The following is a 27,905-nucleotide window of genomic DNA, read 5'->3' as shown; positions in this document are numbered from 1 at the left end:
ATACTTAGGGCGTTTTTGTTGGTAATAAACTGGTTTCCGGGTTTATTTCGGTATCACAAACTCTGTAATTGTTGTTACAGTTTCAAATAAAACCAAAACCAGTTGTATCGTGTTATTTAACAAAAACCGAAACCGGTTTTCAAACTATCGAAATCCCTACCGGAGGCGGTTTCATCGGTTCGTTCAATCCGAAAACTTGTTAACTTTAAGAACAACATGGCGGTAATTGATCAACCACGCTTGTTGAAATTAATATTTTTGATAACAATGCCTTACAACGGGCAAATGAGCTTAATGAAAAAGGTACTATTAATAAGTGTGTTAATATATCAGTTTGTATGCTCCGCCATGTTGTTGAAACTGTTCAACCATTTGTTACTTCGAGCAAAATTATCAAAACCGGTTTCGAAACTGCTGAAACCATTGAAACCAAACTGAAACTGGTTTGGTATCAACAAAATCGCCAATAATGATTCATCAAATTCTGAATTATAGTTTTGTAATTGGACATACAAATATATGAAACCGATTCCCGGTTGGCATTAGACCGTTATGCATAATGCGCCGATAATGCGCCTATGCGATACAGACAAGCGCCTACCTACACAGACATGAAGAAAACAAGCAACACGTGAAAATGGAATCTAAACCGAATTATAAGAATTTGACATCAGAAAGCTATGGTAAACCAGCAGAGAAGCAAAATCCGGTATGTATTGAAAAACTTATTATGCGCCACCATCGTTTTAACATTTGCATTCCTTTCAAAATATGTGCTATTATAATTTGATGTACCTAGTGGCACCGGTCATGCCAGTAATGCACCAGTCAATTGTAAACATGGTCCCTCAGGTCCCTCAGGTCCGGGGAATAGCGGAGACTTTGACTATTGGTCCAGCCAATCCCAGGTAAAATCCCTGTTCCGTGGGCAGGGACAAACTGCTGGTAAATCCCTAGTCCAAATAATTGTACTTTGACGGATTTTTTTTTAGATTTTTGATATGGCAAATCCTTCACGTACAAATTGTTTAGTATCAAAAGTGGGTAGTTGTTCCGATCAGGATTCCGGGTTAAAGCATATAGCGTCTATAAAATATCATAAAAACAAGAAATATTACCAGATAATGTTATTTTATATTAGTTCCGTACACAAAAAATAAATATCCAACTTATAATTATGAGTTTGATGGCTTTTCTTCTTTTCATTCTGTCAAAACATAACGATATATACATGAAGGACACCTGCAAGGCTTCACGGCACAGTTTAAAATCGCTCGGAACATTTCGGCCATGGCCGAGTTGTTACGATTGTATAACGAGGTCTATCTCGAAGCTTTGGCGTAGGAGGCCGAGTTATTACGCTTGTATCGAGTTGTTCCCCTTCGCATAATTGTTTTCTGTGTCAGTCAACTTTCGTTTTATTGGAAACATAACAACTTGTTTTAATGCATTACATGCTTGTTTAGTGCAAAATAGCATTTCACTTACATGGTAAAATATGAATATAACTCTTTATGATCAATTTCAACCATAAAATACTTCACTTAAAAGAATTTCAATATTTTTAAAACACCCCCGTTTTTTGCACATTCCCGTTTAGACGTTAGGGATTGGAAGAATCCCGTAAAACACGTCTATTATTTTAGACTAGTAAATCCCTGCCAAATGCCCTCAAACCTCGGGGAGATCCCAGGTAAAGGTAAAGGTAAGGCCTATTATAATGTACAAATGGCACGAAAACAAAACCACAACATTCACTTAGAACTGCGGGGCTACCTGGAAGATATAAACACGGGGGCAGGTTGCATTGTTTTGACACACCAGGCCCCCGTCCGTTGTTTTTTTTATTATATATATATTTTTATCAATTTTTAGTAAGAATATGATGTGGAAACTGTAACTTGTGATAATTGGCATTTTTTTATTTTTTTATTTTATTATCTTTGTAAAGGGTGAGGACTTGACCCTGAATTTCCATATATTTGCCGATAAGACCCTGTTTAAGAAGCCATAACTTTATCAAATCTTAACCAAACTCTACATTTTTGGACTTTCCTTGTAGAGTTAGTGTCAATCTTTAAGAAAATGTACAGTTTTAACGAAAACAAATGCAATTTCAAACCTGAATTTCCTATAACATGTTACTAGACGAACCAACTACCTGCTTATTTCACCGAAATTTTCCTGACTAAAATGCATTATCCTGCTATTGCATCTATGTTACAATTGACTCGTGCATAAGCATAAACTAAAGATAGTGGCAAGTATTTGGTACTCTCAAATCTTTTCTAAAGTAAATTTTAAGTAGGAATAAGATTGTACAGGTGAGTACAAATTATTTCCCTATCTAGAGTTGTTTTTTATGCATATTTACTGTCTTTTTTTTTTTAAAGGCTTTTTCCACTCACAAAGAAATAATGTACATTTCTCAAAACAATAATAACATGTACCAGTGCAATAGACACCATTTCCTTGAAGAAATAAATAAATGTTTATTCAAAACAAACAAGATCTTCAGAAGACTAGCTCTGATTGTATGAGGGATAATCATAAATAACTTTCTTATCGCTGCACATATTATTCTATAAAAAACTAAAAGTTGAAATGCATATCAAAGCGTAATATTTTCACTACATGCTGAGCAAATTTCTGCCTTCTGTTATCTAGAAGTTAAATTTAACGAAATACAGTCATGATTAACGCTTTAACCCCGGTCAAGTGCATGGTGTTTTTTATATAAAACAAAAAATTTACAATTCTGCAAATTTTTGCCTGTGTCATGATGATTTCCAAACAGTTTTTTTTTCGTTCTGTTCGTTTTTACAATACTTTTTATTTATTCTTATATATGTAAAACTAAGATCTTAGTTTGAAAACTTTTTTGATATCCTCTATCAAATTCAAACGGGCGAGTGGATTTGTAGGACTGGTCAATAAGTTTCCAGCATTTTTATTGTTGAAATGTATTTTTAAATTAGAGTATATTTTCAAGCTTAATACGGTACTTTGAATTTGAACTGCAAAGGGTATGTGTTACAACATGAGAATTTAAACCTTTTCCTCTCATTCCATGTTTAAAATTTTGTCCTGAAACTCATCGGCCTAGTCACAAATGTATTAAGTATTGGTTGTAGTACAAGATGGAAAATGGCTATACATGTATAGTGATAAATGAAAAATATTTTAAATATTGCGTATTATTGCAGGTTTTGCAGAATCTGGTAAAGCCACATGTAGAGTCATTCAACTGCTTTTTACATGAGGGCCTAACAAAAATTGTAGAGGTTTGTTTTATGACTTCTTACCCTTAGTCTGTGACGTAAAAATATGTTAAAATTATAAATCTGTATTAAGAAAGAATAATACCATATATCTATAAGTGAGAGAACAATAATATATTTTGTGGTGTTTTATTTTTACGCACTGTCAATGTTATGTATTATATTGTGCAAAAGTAAATGTTTTTTTAAATGAACAAGACGGGTGCATGATAATTTAAAATGTTTGTTCATTATACACGCCTCTTAAATATTGTGCAGTGCAGGGCTCACGCTGGTGATTGCCATTGTTGTCATTTGCACAAAATCCCAACAGTAGTGATTAGTAGTTATTTTTTTCTTTTAATTTGGTGATTTTTAATGTTTTTTTTGTTGTTTTTTTCAGAATCTAGACCCAGTAGAATTTTCCTTACCAAACAAGGATAAAATATCATTAAAGATTGAGGTAAATTGAATATGTGCATGATTTTCATACTAATAAATGTATGTGGGTTATATATTTTCTTCATCACATTTGAAAATGAAGTCCATAACAGAATTTCCTTTAAACTTACCTTAGCAGCTATGTTTTGATAAATATTATCAAATCTTCAAACTTACCTCAGCAGCTATGTTTTGATAAATATTATCAAATCTTTAAACTTACCTCAGCAGCTATGTTTTGATAAATATTATCAAATCTTTAAACTTACCTTAGCAGCTATGGTTTGATAAATATTATCAAATCTTTAAACTTACCTTAGCAGCTATGTTTGATAAATATTATCAAATCTTTAAACTTACCTTAGCAGCTATGTTTTGATAAATATTATCAAATCTTTAAACTTACCTTAGCAGCTATGGTTTGATAAATATTATCAAATCTTTTACAATAGCTTACAATATTTCACATGTATTTTAATTATGCTTTAAAGTCATAGAGATAATATGAGCCACATCACACGATTTGGGGCCTTCGGACATAATTATTACAAATGAAATAATCATTAATAAAAAATGCCAAAAATAATGTTTTTTTCTATGTAAATCAATTTCTTCCTGACTTTTTTCTTTTTAAGGTTTGTCATTGGTGCATCATTTTCTTGACAATTTATGACCATTGGTTTACTCATGTTTCCATGGCAACCATGGATTTCGTCCCGACATATTTTGACTGGATTAATATTCTGTGTTTGAAACGGCCAAATGTATTAAAAATACAAAAATGATTCATTATTTTTACCTTAATTTACGTTTCTTAAAGATTCTGTGATAAGAAAATAGTTTAGATTATAAGTTAGTTGTAATATTGATACGTTAATTTTGCACGTCATTTGAATAATGTGCTTTCATAACAACATCATTTGAATGACGTCAAATTTAGTATTCAAAATGCGCAATACATGGTCTCACTTGTAAACATGTATCTTAAGCAATTTAAGTTTTATTATCATAAAATTTTTAGAATGTCTTCCTGAAATATCATTTCATTTAGATACCTTAAAACATTGTTATATTAAATATATGTTCGAAGGCCCAAAATCGCGTGACGCGGCTCATATGACATAAATGTGATAAATTGGCAAAATTAAGTTTCAAGTCCTTATTTGAAATTAGATGGTTTTAAGCTTGTCCAGTAAACAAAAAAGTTTCTGTCATAGCCATGACATTGTTGTTGACATTCGGGTTTTGGGGTGCAAAAACTTTAAACCTGACCATTACTGATAAAATGTTCAAGTGAAACTTGGTAGTAATGTTTAAGAGACAATATGATAATGCATGAGTACAGGCCCATCACTCTGTCATTACTAATGATTAAGTTCTTTCCCTTCTTTGCTAAAAGACAACCGATAAGCATTGGTGTTTACTCCTTGTTTATGGCACTCTTGTAAAATGATGCGATATCTATAAATATCCCTCGACTCTGTTTGTTACAGAATGTGATAATTGCCAGTCCACATGTCAGTGAAAAGGCAGTCTGCCCCCGAACTGTTAAGGTGTACCCTATTGAGGTAAGATACATGTATAACTTTACACTGTTTTGTATGTTTCAAATAATTTATTTATAAATAAAAAACATAGGTCTGTGTATGCACATAAATAGCAAAAAGTAAAACATCATTTACAGGCCTAATCCTACACTTATATTCTTGGGAGAAGTGACTTCTCCTCAGTCATTCAAAAGAGAGAAGAGTGTCTCAGTGTAGATGATTTTTGATAATTCAAGGGGCTCCTGCTGGTGATTGCCATTTTATGAAAATAAGGACATGATCAAAATGAACATTATCGGTAGATTCATTAATAAAAAGTTTAAAAATGAGTTAATCTTGTTCATGTTCATCCATGTTGATACTGATGTATAATCTTATTAATGGCGTTTGATGACCTATAGATAATGGAGATAAACAAAGACTTCTGTAAAGCCCTTTGCTATGAACTTTGTTAAAGGTGAAATCCTGTGACAACTTTGACCAATAGAATGAGCCCTAGATTTAGAATTATAGTCATAATAATCTTACAAACGTTTTTGATGCAATTTGTCCATTTTGCAATTATCAAGTTAATAAAGGATCTTCAATTAAGGAGGCTATCACAGTATAGATCGGCTACAGTGTGAATGGCCATGTGGGGCCTTCTCTCACCAAAAACGTTTGTCTTTTTTTCCAGTGCCGAGGGCGAGGGGTGACATACAAAGGATCACTGCAGGTACAGATCGGATACAGTGTAAATGGCCATGTGGGGCCTTCTCTCACTAAGAACCTTGGTCAAGTGCCCATCATGGTTAAGGTAGGTTATTTTGGTACTTCAGATTAGTACAATATTGTGAGGTCCTTTTTCACAATTTTTTGTTTTGGCAAATTTCATGGGATTTATAATTTGCATTGCTTTTATTTAATCAACTTGAAGCAACGGTCAATTGAATGTTTTGTGCTAGGTTTTAAATTTCGCAATGTTATTTTAACATTCTACCGTATCTTTGTATGTTTTGCAAAATTTAAAACAGAAACACCTGCTTAAGATGAAAATTATTTGAAATTGATGACTGTTATGGTTCCTGATATGGCTGTCGTTAAAAATAGACATACATACACTATTACTTAATTTTTTCAACTCATCAGCAAACATTGTACTTTTAAGAGCTTGTAGGCTTGTGCTGATTCCTATCAATATTATGATTTCAGAGTGCAATGTGCAACTTGGCGGGGCTGTCACCAAAGGAGCTTATTAAAAGGGGAGAAGAGGAGGAGGTAATTCATTTGGTGGAATTAAGTATAATTTATAATAATTCATGTTTGCTCCTTTTTTAGGTAAAGGTAGTAACATAAAGCTGATGACATGAATTACAACATGTACTCATGAGTTTGTTTCCTGCATAGAAACGAGTTAGAAGATCAAGAGAATGTGTCCATGGTGGGTCTCAATCCCAACCTCGCCTAACATCCGTTTTAAATCAATTTATTTGGTAATCTTAGATAATTGCTGGTAACAGAAATTAAGTTTTTTCATTGTCAGTCTTTTAATTTTGCAAATCTATATAAGTTCACTACAAAAAAACGGCAGTGTAAAATGAATGAGGTATATTCTAGGAATTTGTTTAGATAGAATATCTATATTCATACAGATGCAACATGAATTTTGATTGATGACTTCATGTATGTTTGCCATCCAGGAAATGGGAGGATATTTCATCGTCAACGGCATTGAGAAAGTCATCAGGATGTTAGTACTGCAGAGGAGAAACTTTGTAAGCTTTCAGGGGGTTTTCTGATGTTCCTAATGCTAAAAAGAACTCCATTTTTATCAATTTTTTGATGGAAATTCCCTATGATTTTTATCAATTTTTTGATGGAAATTCCCTATGATTTAAAAGAACAAAACAACCTTAGTCATCAGTAAAATTTATGTTCTGATTTTAGTTTATAAAAACCCACAAGTAAATGGTTAAGAAAAGTGTTTGTGTATATTCAACCTGCGTAATCATTCATAAAAAACATCACAATTTATTGAAAAACAAATTTCGCAAATAGCAGAATTTAAAAAAAAGAACCCTGTTTTTTGTAACAAGCCTTGTGCTGACCACATCGCAAAATATATTAATATATGTTCTTGCAGCATAAATAATGTTATGGTCGGCATTTCCATGAAAACGTACAACCAACTCCAGGAAGGGACTTTCAAATTGGACCTTCCCTCTTTAGAAATTTTGTTTAACACTCTTTTAGAATTTCCTTATTTTGCTTTCCTGGTTAAATGGAATAGTCCTTAGTTGGTCGTTATGAAAAGGAGTTACCGGGTATATTAAAATTCCTTAGGGAAATGCATATATGGCAACATACATAGACACACATGTACAGACAAATCCTGTTGGCTTGAATTCACTTGGCTCGATTTCCTTTTTGGCTCAAATTTCATGAGGCTCAAGCTATATTCGCCTGTTCCTGGGAGCCAGCCGGGTTCGACTGTATTAGTTTGTTTGTTTTGGAAAAATAAATGTTTAGGTCTACTATACCATTTATTAATAGCTTTGGTTGACACCCACAAAATTATAGTGCAAAAGCATTTACCATGACCATAACTCAAAAACTGTTCAAGATATTCAAATGAAACTCTATACACATGTTGCTTGAGAGGCAATATGCATATGGATGGCAAGCTTTAAAACTATGAAATCATTGTTGAGTTATCCCCCTTTTTCATCTGATAAGCAGAAAATGATTTGTTTGTTCTGCAGCGCTCTTATTAAGCACTAATGTTTAAAGATATTAATCATTTGTGGCATATCTTCAGCCAATGTGCACAGTGAGACCCACTTGGAAATCCCGAGGAGCATTGTTCACGGAGTATGGTGTTATGATGAGATGTGTCGCGAATGACCACTCTGCAACAGTAAGTTGTAATGTTAATTAGGTAATCTTCAATTATTTAAAAAGATTGTGAAGAAAGTTGTACCAACAGTTGTACCAACAGTTGTAACAACTTATACTAAGTCACTCTCATTGGAACAATGCCATGCAAGAGTGTGGTCTTGTGTAGTGTGGGACCACAAATTAATTTCACATGCGCAAGGTCTGGAAATCAAAATGAAAATCTGGACGAACAAAACAGTTTTTACACTAGGGCATGGCATCAAATATCTTCAACCAGCCCTGGTATATAGAATCTGGAAAATAAGCACTTTAATCTTGGTAATTTAGTAATGTTCACATTTCACAATCTTGCAATTATGAGCTGTCAGTCACGATTATGTGCTGTCAGTCACGATTATGTGCTGTCAGTCATCAGTTTGGATGGGTTTGTAGGTATAGGGGCCCTTGTGTCAATGATCCCTTGTATTTAGGGATGGAAACGCAGGGCAAAATTGATATTCGAATATTCGGTGATTCTTTCGATCAAATATTTGAATACCAAAATGAACGTTTAAGAATTGTAGTAAACTATTATTCACTAACGTAATAGCAGGGGCCCTGTTACCCTTCTTTGTCGTATCCGGTACACGCGACGGACACTTATTGTTCCACAAATTAGCCTCTGAATTTCCCCATTTTCAGAATATATCCCAAGAAAAAGCGATCTGTTTTAGACAAAAAGCGAATTGTATCAATTCCTCTGCATTCATAGTTGTAAACAATGCAAAATAAGTTCGGGAATTTTCATATTTTCCCGGTTAAATGACGATATGCGCCAACGTGGGACTTGCAGCCTCGTTCTGGGATAGATGTTTACGAAATATATTTATAGAAAATGACACCATGGCCAAACGTCGATTTGGACTAATGTATTGTACAACAATACAGGACAAATATCCTTAAACGCTAAACCATACAGTTACTTTTCAAGGCAAGAGTGTTATATCGAAACATGGAAAACAGTTTAAAGCACATAACTAGCACATGTCCTTCATATCATCAAGGCGGTTTGAGCAATATCGCTAAGCTTGATTAGCAGTGAAGACAACATATTGGTATAAAGGTCGATCTCTTAAACCCTTAATTGGTACGGTCATTTAAATGTACCCAAAATAATTGGAATGTGTTTAAGTCACTTGTTTAACAGCCAGTAAATGCAAAATTACGGGGACTGTTTATAGTTCCCGAAGATATATCCGATATGACGCGTGTATAGTGTCATCAAGTTCACACCTCTGGCATTAGGGGCCAATCGTTGTAAAAACAAGACGGACAAAGAACACAGTTGTAGGCAAAAAGTTGATAAATTTATTAATTCAACAAAAACATCGAATATTCGAATACCGATTTTGACATTTGAATGCCAAACGTTCGATCGAATATTCAAATATTCGTTTGCATCCCTACTTGTATTTGCTTTCTTACTATAGATTTTTAAAACCAGTGTCCCTGAGTTGTGATGATACATTATTTGAAACAAATTCTAATGAGAAAGACTTGAGACAAAGACTTTTTTAATTTCCAAGTTAGGTGTCAATTATATTTGTGATAATAAAATTGAACCAAAATTCTTGATCTTATAAATATTTGGTCGTACGTTCATAGATAATATGGCACCCACATGTAACTGACAACTTAATGTATGATAAAAAGTTAAAGCTGATTTTTTTTATTTTTCAGAATCTAGTGCTACACTACCTAAGTAACGGGTCATCCCAGCTCTGCTTCTACAACAAAAACCAGGTCTACTTTGCTCCCATAGTCATCATTCTCAAGGTATGAGTGAACATTTAATGGAAGTTGATAAATTGATTGTTGTTTTATTTTTTGATCATTAATATATGCATACACTTCCATCTGTTACTGATTCTTCAATGAATTATGTTTTGTCTATTTGATTATAAATCATAATTAATGTCCCATTATGCAACACAACTTATTACATCAACTGAGTGTGTTATTTTATATGTTAGTTAACTGATAGCAAAGAGGTTGATGATAACTATTACCTACATGTTATTTACTTTCTGTTTCCGTGAAGGGTCTGGTATCGATGCCTGACAAGTACATTTATGATGAGCTGGTCAAGGGGAAAGAGGATGACTCTTTCTACAAAGGGTATGATCTAAAACCTTTTATTACCTTTTTCAAATGGTATGGTCTAATGCCTTGTTGTTGTTTTTCATTTATTATTTTATTACCTTACATGCAATGATATGTTTTTGCACATTTACAATGTTTGTAAGCAATGCTATTTGAAGCCCTGATAACCAATCAGTATACATAGTGTTATCATGCAATGACCTTGAATACATCGACCAGTGTGTGTGTATATTATTTTGAATTTTCAAAATGCTATCTGAAGCATCAATTTTTTTTTTTAATACAAACAACTTGATGTTTTTCTTGCATCTGTATTGTAGCAAAACTCAGTGAAGCCCTGACTGAGAAACTATACACACAACAGGATTTTTTTAAGTACATGGGATCTTGATTTCAAGTAATTACTTGGGGTGAAGATGTATTGTGATTGAATAACATATTTTGTTTACAGCTGTATTGTGGCCATGCTCCGTGAAGCTTTGAATGAGAAACTATACACACAACGAGATGTCCTGGAGTACATGGGGTCTCGATTCCGTGTAATCACACATGGAGTTGCTGACTGGAAGACTGACGTGGAAGTCGGACAACACATTTACAGGTGAGGCGGGATATTTTCCTTTCAATTGGTAAAAAGGACATTAGTCTTAGCATTATAACATAAGTAGTAACATGGATTAGTAATGTGTTGAATATTTCTACCACTTGATTCAGAGGCGAACACCTTTATCACTACATCACTCTCAACCTATCTTATGTCTTATTAAGGATGTGTGTTTACTCTTTTCAGGAGATGCATATGTTCCCATCTCACGAAAGACATTGACAAGTTCAATCTACTAGTGTAAGTAAATTGTGAGAACCATGGTATGGAGAGATTTTAACAAAACATTTTAAATATAGACATCTTTTAGCATATATTTTCGGTATAGACATTTTGAACTAACATTTTCAATAAATAGATTTTGACTTTTGAATAAATGAAATGATTAGGAAACTGCTACTTTTGTCAGAAAAAAACTACAGGTCTAATCTTCATTTTAAATTAATTACTGTATTCAATTCAAAGTTTATACCGTCTGAATTATTTGTTTGTCCGTGAGCTTGTATTTACAGACACATGACCCGTCAGCTGTTTGACTTTGTGAAGGGTCATTGGATTAGGTAAATGTAAAATGAACTTGACCTTGTTTTTACAGGCACATGACTCGTAAGCTGTTTGACTTTGCGAAGGGTCGGTGTGCAGTAGAGTCAGTAGACAGCCCCATGTTTCAAGAAGTGCTACTTGGTGGCCATCTTTACCAGATGTTGGTCAAGGTTAGATTATACTTAGTTTCATGGTTTCAAGGTTTATTTTACTTTTGGGCTGTTTGACCTAGGGTCATTGGTACTAAATAAAGTATTACACAAAATGATTCAATTTTAACGTGTATAAAGATTTAAAAAATATCACAAATCCTACCTTTCCAGTGAAAAGTTCATGCGTTGAATAGAATATAATTGAAATTGTGATGAAATTTGATTAGATTTTTATTTTAAAGATAAATACTTTTGGTGTTTCCTAAATAATGATAGAAAAAACATATTAATTTTGATAGTATTTATTATTTTACAATAAACGGAAGTCAAATACAAATATATGCAGACTGCATTTGATTGTCATCTGAAAATGTATAGAGTGCTCTGTTTCACAGGCCAAACTGGAGCAGTATTTAAACGTGCTGCGAACAGTGATAGACAGACATGCCAAGTCAAACAAGGACGGGGCGGAATACTACAAACTTACGCCCGGTATTTCATTCTTACTATTTCATGAACTTCTGTTGAACAATACCTAACGCCCATTATGTGATATCATGTCAGTTCTCCAGACGTAAACAGGTTTTAAATTTTCTGCTTTAAATGTGGGCCTCTGTACCACTAGACCACCCTACATTCAAAATTGCTATGAATTGTTCTTAAATTGATGTAAAAAAAATCATTTCTTTCCCTACTTATTGTCATTAAAACTCCTACTTTTTCTTACTATTTTGTCAATTATATTGATTTTTCGTCATAAGGATATCTTATTTACAAACTTTTAAACTCCTTTTTCTTAAAATTTGGGTACTTTCCTATTGCAGATTCCCTCATGCGAGCTCTAAGGTTTGGCCCAGATATCTGCAAGTCGATAGAGTTCACAATGTCGACAGGCAACATAGACTCCCAGCATGCTCTCTCCCTGCTACAGGCAAGATGCATATGGTTTTTAGATATTTGAAGAAAGATTGTCGAGGTGTTGTCACAGCCTTGGTGTCAAAGGGGGTGTTGTCGTCATAGTGCACTTTAACATAAGCCATAACACAAGAAACTGTTCATGATTTTCAAATGAACTTGGTACACATGTTGCCTTAGACAATACACTAATGTGAAGGAAGGCCAATAACTCTGATTTTTATAATTATTGAGTTATATTGTCAATACAACAACAGACAAGGTCTTTGCACTCTTCGTTGGGAGGGGTATTACTGGTAGCAGGATGGAAACAAACTAGACATACATTCAACATGTATATTGGGAACTAATACTCTTTGTTCATGTTTGAAAATCATAAGTTCATCATTTTGTAAAACATGACTTGAAAGAATTCCCTCATATAATAAATTATTCCCTTTGTAAAATATGAAAACATTTTACCACTAATGTAAAATTATAACATGATTTCAGGAAGGACAGAAATGAAATGATGTATTTAAGTTTATGAGTCTATAATGAATATCCAAACATTTTCAGATGTCCGGTCTAACAGTTGTAGCAGACAAGCTCAACTTTATGCGGTTTGTCTCTCACTTCCGATGTATCCACAGAGGTGCTTTCTTCGGCCAGATGAGAACCACAGGTGTGCGGAAACTGCTACCAGAGGCCTGGGGTATGTTATATCTCATAGTTTTAAGCATCACCAATTTAATTTTCTGTTCTACGGATTTCAGCTGAAAAGTTGAAGCGAGCAGGTAAAAATTAGAATAAGATTACAAGTTGTCTATTTTGTTAATATAGTGGAGCAGGCAAAGATAAAACCATTATATATATTATTTTTTTTACGTAATTTGACATTTGGACTTAAATTCCTTAATTTCCGTTCTAATTGTCATTGGAGGCAAAAACCAGATGAATTATTCATTTCCAATAACTGTTTCAATCATTTGAGAGTTGTCAGATATATATTAAAAAATGTTTTGGCATTGTTTGATATTCCATGATTTAAATATATATCTTGGCACTTTATGAAAAATAGGTGTAGTAAATTCAACGATATATTAAACAATACATGACTTAGGAGTGGCCTTAAGCATGAGACAATGAAAGTTCAAATTATGATCACCATATCATTATAGTAATTGGCGCATAATGTTTTAAATAAGAGTATCATGATAAGTATAGGATATAGGAAGTATTTTTGGAAAAGAAGGCCTGAAAATATAATTAAATTGTTTTTAGGTTTTCTGTGCCCTGTACATACCCCAGACGGTTCCCCATGTGGACTGATGAACCATGCCTCAGCACTTTGTCAGGTACAATTACCTTATATCGTCTCATTTTCATGAGGTTCTTTAGCTATGTAATTTGTAAAGCCATTATTTGAATCATTGGTGTATAAATATTTTACTTAAATGTTCTTTTACTTTAAGTTCTTGTCGTGATAGTTTGAAAAAAATGGCAAATATTCAGTGTCATAATATTTTGTTAAATTTCTTAAATGTTCAGATCCAAGTATTCACCATGTCCCCCCAGCCAGTTTTGAAGGCCCTCTACTCCCTTGGAGTGTGTCCCCTCTCTGACCCCCCAGGGCCGGTACGGGAGTGTTACACCGTCATGGTAGATGGGAAGATGGTGGGGTATGTGGCTGACGACCAGGCAGAGACTGTAACACAGAAAATGAGATATATGAAGGTCAAGAACCTCAGTAAGGTATTAAAATTGTTCCTGTTGTCATTAGTTTTTACTAATGGGGATGTGATTTGTCAGCGGATTCCCGAAATTCCAGGGATCTAATAGCTTAAGGGTAAAAAAAAAAAATCAATATTTTTTTAACTGATTAAAAAAGTTCTAGTTGCTGTTGGTTGCTACTTTATTTGATGTTTGTAATGACACTCCTGTCTGCTTCAAATTTGAAGTCGGGAGAGCCCTTAAAAGGATTTTAAAAAGCCAGTTTGTTTCTTCAGCAGGGTGCTTCACCGCCTTTGATACCCATTTGGGTCCTAAAACGCCCCACAAACCCATCCCTAAAGTGGTTTCTGCCCTTCAGCTGCCAGGTCAATGACATCCCGGACTAATTTCATTCAGCTTAATTATGATGAAAGCTGATTGCTTGCTGATTGCTTATAGAATGACACTTAAGTTCATTTCATTGTTTGAAGTGAGAGTGAGAGTGAGAGACATACACTTATAACATTAGACCGCTCTTCTGCTTTGTGCTTCATCATGTAATGAAACACCAGCCAATAACTTTATTATAGGCTTGCAAATTTAATTTTAATTTAATGAAGACATGACATCTAGTTGTTTCAAAAAGTCTCATCTGAAGGATAATAAATTTTGTTGTCTGTATGGAATCTTGGTACTTCTCAGTCTGCTGTCATGATTTATAAAAGATAGATTATTAAATACTATAATTAATGTACACAATGAAAATAAAAAAATAGATATCTGCTTCCACAATACAATTTTATAACCATTACATGTATCTACTTGTGTATACATTGATTTACATTATGCTTTCTATCATTTCTGTAATGATCCACAAATGAATATACTTCAGGTTCCAAGCACGATGGAGGTGTGTCTTGTGAAGAGGACGCCCTATGCCAGTCAATACCCGGGTCTGTACCTCTTCACGACCCCCGCACGTATGGTCCGCCCCGTGATAAACCTTGCGCTGGAGCAGGTGGAGATGATCGGCACGTTCGAACAAGTCTATATGGACATCTGCATCAACCAGAACGAGGCTTACGAAGGGGTGGGGTTTTGATTATTGTGACATTTTGTTTCCCGATAGTTTGTTTTGTAGTTTGTAAATGGATGTGTTTTTTTCTACCATGAGTTGCTTTGTGTTTGTTGCCTGATTTAGATAGAAAATACAGGTGTGTTCATCACTATGAATTTATTATCACGTATTCAGTGTTTATGAATTTAATTATCCCATTTTAAAGGTCATTCTCAATAGCAGATTGTAAATCAATTAGATGGAAGCAAAAGAACTAACTGTATTGTGCTCCATTTATTTTTGTTATTTTCCAATTTCTGTGTTTTCAATGTTTCACAGTAAATGAAAAAAACATTTTTATGAAATAGGTTACAACACACCAAGAGCTGGACGATGTCAGCATGCTGTCATTTGCAGGCAACCTGACACCATTCTCTGACTTCAACCAGAGTCCGCGTAACATGTACCAATGTCAGGTAGGAAACATGTATAAATTTACATTTGCCATGGACTTTCCGTATCACGTATATTGTATAACACACAAGGTTTTGTGCTGTCATTGTTTATTTCAATATAGCGCTCTGATTGGATTGATGTGACTTCATTAAACCATGGTAAACAACCTTTCAATCATCAGCTGTTCATTTATACAATCATGTGTTGTTGACCTTTCTTAAACGATTCATAAGCTGCTGAAAATTTTGCCTGCATGCTCTACTGCATGAAACTGGATGAACACTAGAACAAATGGGATTTACATGTATACTTAATTTACAGTAAGTATTAGGGGATTATCCATGGGACTATCTCAAGATATGTTGAGTATTTGGTTGGTGCTTTATGCTGGCTTCAATGAAAAGGTTTATTATTATAGAAACCACTTTCAATTAACCCTGAAACAGGTTCTTACCCGGTACGTCAGACGGTTGCTTGATCGCTTTAAAATGAATTTTTCAATGCAATAAAAGTTGAAATTTTGGCATAGCCTTCTATTTTGGCGTCATTTTTGTTGACTTTTGGGGAACGATTCAATATATTGATATAAAATTGGTATTGTAACATATGGAAGATAGGCTGATGATGGGCATACACACTGATATGCTTCAGTGGTTCAGTATGGGAACATCTTACGTTTTAACCATAACTTACAGTCGAAACCCGTTTGCTCAATATCACAGGGATCGGCCAAAATACTCCCTGCCTTGCAAATATCAAGCCAAGCGGGAATGCTTACAGAGAGTAAAACAAAATCAGTCCTTAGTATCAAGTTCGAGCCAACAAGGAAATCAAGCCAAGCAATATCGAGCCATCGGGAAATCGATCGGGAAATCGAGCCAAGCAATATTGAGCCATCGGTAAATCGATCTGGAAATCGAGCCAAGCAGTATCGAGCCATCGGGTTTCAACTGTCCTTCCATTTTAACTTTTTGCAACATTTACACAAAGTTTAAAAAAGAAAATCAATTTCAGATGGGTAAGCAGACCATGGGCGTACCTACCCACACGCTTCAGTACCGAAATGACAACAAGGTGTATAAGCTGCAGACGCCTCAGACCCCAATGGTTCGGCCCAGGAAATATGATGAGTATGACATGGATAACTATCCGCTAGGGACTAACGCTGTGGTCGCTGTCATCTCTTACACTGTGAGTTATGATTGCTTGTATCATTTGGAAATCATATTTGTTTATTGAATATAGTCATTTGCATTTTTGCCAGCACTATTATGCCAAATAGTTGTTGGCCATGAATGAAATATTTTTACATCTTCATAACATAAATGTATGATTGTTAAGCAGAAAGTATGTATAAATTCTGGCAAAACTATTCTGAAAACTTATAAAAATAAAAAATACCCAAGCATTAGGCATAACTTATTCCCCTTCCACCTGCCATGGCATTCTCCTGTCGACTGTTAACAAGATTGTTATAAATGAAGAATGATTTATTCCAGGGTTATGATATGGAAGATGCCATGGTGATCAACAAGGCATCGTTTGAGCGAGGATTTGGTCATGCTACTGTGTATAAGACAGAAATGATCAACTTGTGTAAAAAACAGACAGCAGGAAGATTTGATAAAACCATACTCACATTTGGTAATTTTAATGAAAATTTTTACTTATTGGCTCCATTTTGTTATGAAATTAGCAATACATGTATGAAACAGAAAGACCATACCTTAGAATCCTTTGATTTCACTAGGGCTATTTTCAAAGATGATTTGCAAATTGATCAGGTCTTAATTTTAAACCAAATAAGGTTGAGTACAAATTCTTGTTGTCTTTTTAACAATAATGTCGCGAAGATTTAATGTAAACCTGTTTGACTGCACTTTAATTACTGTTCTGTTTTAAAGAATATAATCAAACGTAAGAAATTAATTGTTTATGTCTACTTTCAGGTTGCAAGCCAGACACTAAGCCTTTCTTGGAGGGGGAACTGGATTCAGATGGCCTTCCTCACATTGGAGCGTATTTGACAGAGGGATGCACTTACTATAGGTAGGGAATGATGGCGTGACTCTGCTTTGTACCAGTAGCCACAATAGGGTGGGCAGCTGTATCAGTTTGGGTGTGTTTGGTGGAGGAATGGATTTTTTATAGGTAGGGAAATAAATGATAGCTTGACTCTGCTATGTACCAATAGCCGAGATAGGGACGCCAGCAAGATTCAGATTGGGCGTGTTTTGTGGCAGGCATCCCTTTCTGCAAGTAGATAAATGAATTTCCACATACAAATAGTTAAGCTAGATTAAGAGGGCCTGCTGCCCATGGGCCACATATGAACTTTTGGAACTCTAAGGTAAGCAAATAGGCTTGAAAAGATTCACCATCTATTTACTTATTTAAAAAATATTCACAGTCGAAAACTTTCAAGCTCATTAGAACAAATGCTGAAAGACCTCAACTTTATCATTTCTGGTTGTTTCATGTATTCCCTATGACACAGAATATTTATGCCCCCCTTCGAAGAAGAGGGGTATATCGCTTTGCACAGGCATGTCGCTTTGCACAGGCATGTCGGTCGGTCCGTCGGTAGACCAAAGCTTGTCCGAGTGATAACTCAACAATTCCTGGACGTATGGTCATCAAACTTCACATGAAGGTTGGGCCTGACCAGTAGATGACCCCTATTGATTTTGGGGGTCATCAGGTCAAAGGTCAAGGTCACAGTGACCTTTAATGTTAAAATAATTTTAAAGCTTGTCCGAGTGATAACTCGACAATGCCTGCACCCATGGCCCTCAAACTTGACATGGAAATTGGGCCTGAGCAGTAGATGACCCTTATTGTTTTTGGGGGTCATCAGGCCGAAGGTCAAGGTCACAGTGACCTTGAATGATAAAAGGTTGTCCGAGTGACGTGACAATGCCTGCACCCATGGCCCTCAAACTTGACTTGGAGGTTGGGCCTGACCAGTAGCTGACCCCTATTGTTTTTGGGGCTCATCGGGTCAAAGGTCAAGTTCACAGTGACCTTGAATGGTAAAAGGTTGTCCGAGTGATAACTCAACAATGCCTGCACCCATGGCCCGCATCATTGAATTGGAGGTTGGGCCTGACCAGTAGATGACCCCTATTGTTTTGGGGGGTCATCGGGCCAAAGGCCAAGGTCACAGTGACCTTGTATGGTAAAAGGTTGTCCGATTGATAACTCAACAATGCCTGCACCCATGGCCCGCATAATTGAATTTGAGGTTGGGCCTGACCAGTAGATGACCCCTATTGTTTTTGGGGGTCATCGGGCCAAAGGTCAAGGTCACAGTGACCTTGAATGGTAAAAGGTTGTCCGAGTGATAACTCGACAATGCCTGCACCCATGGCCCTCATAATTGAATTGGAGGTTGAGCCTGACCAGTAGAAGACCCTTTTTGTTTTTGGGGTCATCAGGCCAAAGGTCAAGGTCACAGTTACCTTGAATGGTTAGAGGTTTTCCGTGTGATAACTTGACAATGCCTGCACCCATGGCCCTCAAACTTGACATGGAGATTGGGCCTGTCCAGTACATGACCCCTTTTGTTTTTTTGGGTCATCTGGCCAAAAGTCAAGGTCACAGTCACCTTGAATGGTTAGAGGTTTTCCGTGTGATAACTTGACAATGCCTGCACCCATGGCCCTCAAACTTGACTTGGAGATTGGGCCTGACCAGTAGATGACCCCTTATGTTTTGGGGGGTCATCAGGCCAAAGGTCAAGGTCACAGTGAACTTGAATGGTAAAAGGTTGTCCAAGTGATAACTTGACAATGCCTGCACCCATGGCCCTCAAACTTGACTTGGAGGTTGGGCCTGACCAGTAGATGACCCCTATTGTTTTTGGGGGTCATTGGACCAAAGGCCAAGGTCACATGTACCTTGAATGGTAAAAGGTTGTCCGAGTGATAACTCGACAATGCCTGCACCCATGGGCCTCAAACGTGACTTGGAGAATTGGCCTGACCAGGAGATAACCCCTATGGTTTTTGGGGGTCATCTGGCCAAAGGTCAAGGTCACAGTGACCTGGAATGGTAAAAGGTTGTCAGAGTGATAACTCGACAATGCCTGCACCCATGTCCCTCAAACTTGACTTGGAGGTTGGGCCTGGCCAGAAGATGGTCCCTATTGATTTTAGGGGTCATTGGGCCAAACGTCAAGGTCACAGTGACCTGGAATAGTAAAAGGTTATCCGAGTGATAACTTGACAATGCCTGCACCCATGACCCTCAAACTTGACTTGGAGGTTGGGCCTGGCCAGAAGATGGTCCCTGATTTTACGGTCATCGGGCCAAACGTCATTTCGGTCCATGCATATTTCATTCAATTGTCCATATAATCCTGACAACATGGCGCTCAGGGGGGGCATAATGTTTGACAAACATCTCTTGTTTTTTCAGTGGTATAGCTTCTGCTAGACCAAGCTATATAAGGAAAGATTAATCCTATCCCTAAATTAAGCCTTTTTGTATTAAAATTTTAGTCTGATTTCCTAGGATATATGTTCCATTAACAGTCTGTTTCACAAAAAAGCTGGTGGCTTGTGGTGTGGGATGCCCCTAGACCCTTGGTCTGGTGCCTACATACCGAAATTGGTCTAGGGATGTCCTTGTCTATTGACATAAAGATAAACAATACACACTTTATATCTGCATTTTCCAGCTATATCAATACGCACAATGGTGAACAGAAGGTTGTCAAGTACAAAAATAACGAGCCAGCATGGGTAGAACACATAAAGGTCCTGGGTAACGACACCGGGGAAAACATGCGCTACAAGGTCGCTATCATGCTACGATTTAATGTAAGTATGGGATTTTTGTGCCATTCGTCGAATATTGTGAAAAATGCATTTGATTGTTTTAAATTTGTTATTACACTGCATAAAACATGTGATACAAGGTCAGATGTGTGCATGGATTACAGAGTGTTTTTGTGTTTTTGTTTCGCCTGAAAAGACGACATATAGGGGTTACTTTTGTCGGCGGCGTCGGTGGCGGCGGCGTCCGTGTCCCATTTTTGCTTGTCCGGAGTATATCTCCTAAACTATTAGTGGTATCAACTTGAAACTTCATATGTACATAGATCTAATTGAGGGCAAGTGCAGTGCACAAGAACTGTTACTCTTGCTTTCTTAGTTTTAAAATTATTGCCCTTTGTTAATTTTCATGCTTAAAGTTTTGTCCGGGGCATATCTTGAAGAATATAAGAGGTATCAACTTGAAACTTCATAGCTAAATAGATCTCATTGAGGGCAAGTGCAGTGCACAATAACAGTAACTCTTGCTTTCTTAGTTTTAAAGTTATTGCCCTTTGTTAATTTTCATGCTTAAAGTTTTGTCCGGGGCATATCTTGAAGAATACAAATCGTATCAACTTGAAACTTCATAGCTAGATAGATCTCATTGAGGGCAAGTGCAGTGCACAAGAACTGTTACTCTTGCTGCCATACTTTTAGAGTTATTGCCCTTTGTTAATTTTCTTGCTTAGGTTTTGTCCGTGGCATATCTCGTAAACTATAGGAGGTTTCAACCTGAAACTTATTCCGTAGGTATATCTGATTGAGGGTTCAAATGCCACCTTCACTTGAAAGTTAAGTGGCAACATCATTGTCTATAAATGAATAAAATGCCAATCTTAACACCTATAATGTTGACAGTTGTCAGGCGACACATCCGACTCGCGGAGTTCTAGTTTTTATTTATAGATCTTTACGTACAAATTAAATGTATGTACTTTTTAGCTAGTGTTTTATATGTGATTCCAGAGAAATCCCATCATTGGTGACAAGTTTGCAAGCAGACATGGGCAAAAGGGTGTTTGCAGGTACACCTATTTAATTCTTTTAGACCATTCTGCTTTACCACTTTCTTTAGTATGAAGCTATACGTAGTATTCTTTTTGAATTTAAACACAGTTATAGCCTTAAAGAAAATGATTGTCCTAGCCTTGGTGTTATTGTTGTTGTTAGAGTGCAGCTTTCTTTGTGCAAAAACATGAAAAGTTTATGCTTATTATGCCCCCTTCAAAGAAGAGGGATAATATTGCTTTGCACATGTCATTTGGTATGTAGGTCGGTCAGTCCGTCAGTAGACCAAAGCTTGTCCAAGTGATAACTCGACAATACCTGGTCCTATGGTCATCAAACTTAACATGAAAGTTTAGCCTGACCAGTAGATGACCCCTATTGATTTTAGGGCTTATCAGGTCAAAGGTCAAGGCCACAGTGACCTTTAATGGGAAATGGTTGTCAAAGTTTGTCTGATTGATAACAATGCCTTGACCTATGGTCATCAAACATGATATTGATACCAGTAGATGACCCCTATTGATTTTAGGGGTCATAAGATCAAAGTTCAAGGTCACAGTGACCTCGAATGCTAAAAGGTTGTACGAGTGATAACTTGGCAATGCCTGCACCCATGGCCCATTTATCTTGACTTGGGAGGTTGGGCCTGACTAGTAGATGACCCCTATTGATTTTGGGGGAGGCCGTGAGAAAGTACCCTTGGTGGAGATAGAACCCACAACCTCTATGGTGATAAGTGGATACCTATACCACTAAACCCCTCTCACCCTAGTAAGGATTGAACCCACAACCTCTTTGTTGGCAGGCAGACACCTATACCTCTTGACCACTCTCACCCTATTAAATGATGCTTAGTACCCATGTTGCCACAGACAAGGTGCACATGTATAGCAGGGCCTATATCTCTGGCTTAAACATTTCTAGAGTAATGATCCTTATTTAACTGGAAAAAAATGAACCAACAAGAATTGAGGTTTGCTCTGTAATGCTTTTCTTTGTCTCTCCAAAACTTGCCTGTTTGATTTTTTTTTCAAATTATAAACAAAACTATGTCAAATGAGGGAAGAATGTGTTAAAGGCTATCTTACACTATTACAGTATGATGTATCCGGTTGAGAACATGCCATTTACAGAGAGTGGAATGACCCCAGATATTATCTTCAATCCCCATGGCTACCCATCCAGAATGACAATAGGTATGTTAGGGTGGGTGTAATGTGACTTGGTTACTTTTCCACTTGTATGCATAAAGAGTCTTTCACTGAGAGTAAAATAATGTTATTGTTTGTCTTCTGTTGCGTTATTGATAAAAAATATGGATTGAGTCAAAGCACTTAATTTTGGGCTTTTGAACATAATAATTAAAATGAAATAATCATTATCATTTATAAAAAATGCCAAAAAACTTCTTGATGATTTATGACACTTAATTAACAAACATTTCAATAGTAGCCGTAATTTGTTTTAAATTATTGTGAATGCATTCATAGTGTCTGTTTCAAATGGCCTGATTGTCTCAAAATACTGAAATGAATCATCAAACTTTGAAAAATTGAAATGTAATGTCTTATTTCAATAAATTAAATGTATTTTCATTCTGACATCATGTGTGTGAAATCAAATTTAGTTAGTTTATTATGTGCAAGTTTTGAGAAGAATTATCATACATTTTTCATGTACTGAAAACATGTAAGTCTTAAAGCACTTGTCTCAGGATTGCCGTCTACTTCCAGGTATGATGATTGAAAGTATGGCGGGAAAGTCGGCTGCCACGTTTGCGCATTGTTATGATGCCACACCGTTCCAGTTTTCCGAGGACGATCCTGCTATCGATCACTTTGGAGAACTCCTCGTAAAAGGTCTGATTCTTTTCCTACACTATATGAATGCAAAACCATTTTGCATAGCTATATATACAAGGCACAAGGTTGCTGTTTTATGTATGGCAGGCCCAAAATTCTTGAATAGATCTTGAACAATTACCATATTTCATTTAGCCATGATAACACCTTGATTTTACAAAACAAAAAATAGTGTACAGTGATTTTCTTAAATACTGTTTCCTTCGAAAGTCCCAAAACAATTAAAAAGCAGGAGAATATAACACAGTTTGTACCAAATGGAAATCATTGTGCTTATCTTGATCCTGATATATGGGAATAAATTGGGGCCAGATTATTATAATTTCATTGCCAATCCATTTGTTATGCCCCCTTTTGAAAAAAGTGGGGTATATTGTTTTGCACATGTCGGTCGGTCGGTCGGTCGGTCGGTCGGTCGGTCTGTCGGTCGGTCGGTAGGAATACCAAATGGTTTCCGATCAATAACTTGAGAACGCTTTGACCGAGGGACCTCATACTTGGTATGTGTATTGGTCATCACCAGCAGATGAACCCTATTGATTTTGAGGTCAGTGGGTCAAAGGTCAAGGTCAGTGTGACCTTTACATGAAAAACGGTTTCCGATCAATAACTTGAGAACGCTTTGACCCAGGAACCTCATACTTGGTAGGTGTATTGGTCATGACCAGCAGATGAACCCTATTGATTTTGAGGTCAGTGGGTCAAAGGTCAAGGTCAGTGTGACCTTAACATGAAAAACGGTTTCCGATCAATAACTTGAGAACGCTTTGACCCAGGGACCTCATACTAGGTAGGCTTATTGGTCATGACCAGCAGATGAACCCTATTGATTTTGAGGTCAGTGGGTCAAAGGTCAAGGTCAGTGTGACCTTTACATGAAAAACGGTTTCCGATCAATAACTTGAGAACGCTTTGACCCAGGCACCTCATACTTGGTAGGTGTATTGGTCATGACCAGCAGATGAACCCTATTGATTTTGAGGTCAAAGGTCAAGGTCAGTGTGACCTTAACATGAAAAACGGTTTCCGATCAATAACTTGAGAACGCTTTGACCCAGGGACCTCATACTAGGTAGGCTTATTGGTCATGACCAGCAGATGAACCCTATTGATTTTGAGGTCAGTGGGTCAAAGGTCAAGGTCAGTGTGACCTTTACATGAAAAACGGTTTCCGATCAATAACTTGAGAACGCTTTGACCCAGGGACCTCATACTTGGTAGGTGTATTGGTCATGACCAGCAGATGAACCCTATTGATTTTGAGGTCAGTGGGTCAAAGGTCAAGGTCAGTGTGACCTTTACATGAAAAACGGTTTCCGATCAATAACTTGAGAACGCTTTGACCCAGGGACCTCATACTAGGTAGGCTTATTGGTCATGACCAGCAGATGAACCCTATTGATTTTGAGGTCAGTGGGTCAAAGGTCAAGGTCAGTGTGACTGTAAGCTGAAAAAAGGTTTTCTGATTGTCCATATTTTTTTAATGCATGCACAGATGATTGGGATTGATGTATAAATGTTTGTATAGAAATGATTTTCTTTTATGTTACTATTTTAGTTGGGCATTTATTTGCCTTCTTAAGTTATCATAAGTAGATGACCTGCCTCATATGCATCCAATGACAAATCAGCTGTCATTTCAGTCCATGCATATTTCATTCAATTGTCCAAATATTTCTGGCAACTTGGCGCTCAGGGGGCATAATGTTTGACAAACATCTCTTGTTCATTATGAAATGTCCTAAAAATTAGGTTTATTATAACATTTTGACAGGTATTTTTTTATCTTTATTTTTTTTAAGCAGTTTACAGAATTTAAGCCTGAGTTTATGCAATTCATTCAAAATCACTCAAATTTTCTTTTCCACAGCGGGCTACAACTACTACGGCACGGAGCGTTTCTACAGTGGGGTAGATGGCCGAGAAATGGAGGCCAATGTTTTCATGGGGGTTGTATACTACCAAAGACTGAGGCATATGGTGTCGGACAAGTTCCAGGTATGTAATTAAGTGGTTGGGTTGGTTAAGTTGTGAGGGGGAACATTTCAACGGGAGTTGTAAACTACCATAGGGTGAGGCATTTGGTGTCTGACAAGTTCCAGGTATGTAATTAAGTGGTTGGGTTGGTTAAGTTGTGAGGGGGAACATTTCAACGGGAGTTGTAAACTACCATAGGGTGAGGCATTTGGTGTCTGACAAGTTCCAGGTATGTAATTAAGTGGTTGGGTTGGTTAAGTTGTGAGGGGGAACATTTCAACGGGAGTTGTAAACTACCATAGGGTGAGGCATTTGTCGTCTGACAAGTTCCAGGTATGTTATTAAGGGGTTGGGTTGGTATGGTTTTGAGAGGGAACATTTCAACGGGAGTTATAAACTACAAAAGGCTGAGGCATTTGGTGTCTGATAAGTTCCAGTATGTTATGAAGGTGTCAGGTTTGTTAAGGTTTGAGGGTTGTGTACTACCAGAGGCTGAGAAATATGGTCCCAGACAAGTTCAAGGTATGTGGTAGTGGGTTTAGTTCTGATGGGGAAATTTTCATGGGGGTCATATACTATCAGAGGTGTAAACAAGTTTCTGGTATGTAATAAAAGCCTGGGGTTTCTGTAGTTTTGTAGGGGACATTTTCATGGGGGTCTAAAAGCAAGGCATATGGTATCTGACAAGTTCCAGGTTAGTTATGACGAGATGGGGTTAAGTTATAGGGGTTGTATTGTACGAAAACATTGCTGGGAAATTGAGGTATACATTTTAATGTTTTTTGTGTATTATTAGTAGACTAGGCTTATGTTCTCAGATAAGTTTCAGGTTTTCAAGAGAGCTTGATTCTTATTCTCATTGAATGTATGTTGAAGATTTTCAAGGAGTTTTCAGACAATTGATAAGTCGCCAAAGCAATTACTGCAACTTGTTGAGATCATTTGGCAAGGTTTTTCAGTTAATCCATATTGCGTAATGCAACCATGTGCTTTTGTTTATTTATAAAGTATGATCCTATTATTGGTTACCTAATTCTTTTATTGACAATTGGGGACTGGTAAATTAAGTTAGATTGGAAGGGGGGAAGTCTTGGATCGACATTTTTAAAGGGGTCTTTAGCTACTAGAGGCAAAAGGGTATGTAAGAATATGAATTATGTTACCAGGTGATCCATAATCCATGCATTAAACTCATGAGTAAATGAAAAAAAGGTTTGAATGTAAAATATACCTTAGATGATGTGAACTATGTATCAACTCCCTAAGTTTAAATCACAAACACCCATTTTAACAAGATAACATCCTATAAATATGAATTTTGAAATATAGATTTCAGTTTACTTTGAAACCCTGATTATTATTTTGTTTATTTCCAGGTCCGTACCACTGGGCCAGTTGACCCTGTGACCCAGCAGCCAGTGAAGGGTCGTAAGAAGCATGGCGGGGTCAGGTTCGGGGAGATGGAACGGGACGCCCTCATCTCTCATGGCACACCCTTCCTGCTGCAGGATAGGATGTTTAACAACTCAGACAAAACACTTGTTAGTAGATACATGGTTTTTGTTCGGCTTCTTCTTGCATTTAAATATCTTTCCATCAGTCTGACAAAATGCTGGTATTTTAATACTGCATTTTACACTCAATTTAAATTCAAAATACCGCATGTAATATGTGGTTCGCATGCTGCAAGTGTTGGGCAAAACGTTAACTTGAGCTAGAAAAAGGCTAATTTTTCATCACAAGGGTGTGTACAAAGTAGTGTACAAGATTATGTTCACACAACTTAGCTGTCTTACGGAGTTGTGCATGCTAGTCATGTTAGACTCATGAATGATGTTTATGATAGGTATGTTGGCACTTGATTGAATGATGGTCATAATAATGCCCACAATGCATCTCCTACATCTTCATACTGCTGTAAAAATTTCAGGCCCCAGTCTGCACAAAGTGCGGGAACCTCATCTCCGTATCTACGGAGAAACTCTCCACCCTGGACAAGAAGGAGCGTAACCGCAGTCATGTGTGTTCACTATGCAAGTCAACCGACCATATACAGATGATCTCGGTGCCCCATGTGTTTAAGTATCTGCTGATAGAGCTTGCAGCAATGAATATTAGGGTGGATTTGAATGTGAAAGAAATGGGTTGCGATTGATAAAAAAAATGACAAAGATTCTATCTCTTCGATGTAAAAATTATACTCTTGCATTAGGAAATCTGTGATGCAAGGGAATGGGAATTGATGGAAAAGTTATAATTCCAACTGTCAAATTGTTCAGAATTGTGCTACATTTACTGAAGTTATGGAGTTAATAGGCTTCACCATTATTGTTACCATGTGTACAATGTATGCAATGTATTAATAAAATAGGAATAAAAATCATTAAAAATAACGTTTTAACTTCCTCACCAAATTTATTTAAACAATATATTTTATTTCTTAAAACCAGAATTCATATTGAACTCCCTTTCCTGGGTAGGAACCTCCCCCCACCCCCTATACATACCATTGGATCAGTAAGATCAGTTGAAAGTGTAGTATCCTAAAATAA

At 36.5% G+C, this 27,905-nt stretch overlaps 1 protein-coding gene across 1 annotated transcript; it reads left to right on the top strand.

Moving 5' to 3' along the window:
- The first annotated feature begins 596 nt into the window (after positions 1 to 596).
- LOC128208383 (DNA-directed RNA polymerase I subunit RPA2-like) lies at positions 597 to 27,746 on the top strand. The gene is made up of 30 exons (XM_052912258.1): positions 597 to 709; positions 3,207 to 3,284; positions 3,664 to 3,723; positions 5,195 to 5,269; positions 5,925 to 6,044; positions 6,440 to 6,505; positions 6,928 to 7,002; positions 8,046 to 8,144; positions 9,845 to 9,940; positions 10,206 to 10,282; positions 10,719 to 10,868; positions 11,058 to 11,111; positions 11,467 to 11,584; positions 11,962 to 12,058; positions 12,391 to 12,497; positions 13,040 to 13,175; positions 13,745 to 13,818; positions 14,012 to 14,215; positions 15,066 to 15,263; positions 15,599 to 15,706; positions 16,701 to 16,877; positions 17,186 to 17,330; positions 17,636 to 17,735; positions 20,368 to 20,509; positions 21,473 to 21,531; positions 22,613 to 22,710; positions 23,248 to 23,373; positions 25,247 to 25,374; positions 26,730 to 26,894; positions 27,284 to 27,746. The coding sequence occupies exons 1-30, from the start codon at positions 638 to 640 to the stop codon at positions 27,506 to 27,508; spliced, it is 3,429 nt and encodes a 1,142-aa protein (XP_052768218.1). The 5' UTR covers positions 597 to 637; the 3' UTR covers positions 27,509 to 27,746.
- The last annotated feature ends 159 nt before the right edge of the window (positions 27,747 to 27,905 follow it).

The sequence above is a fragment of the Mya arenaria genome, chromosome 1, assembly GCF_026914265.1.
Source record: "Mya arenaria isolate MELC-2E11 chromosome 1, ASM2691426v1".
NCBI lineage: Eukaryota > Metazoa > Mollusca > Bivalvia > Myida > Myidae > Mya > Mya arenaria.
The sequence above is the reverse complement of the archived record's forward strand: the minus strand, read 5'-3'. Positions and strand labels throughout refer to the sequence as shown.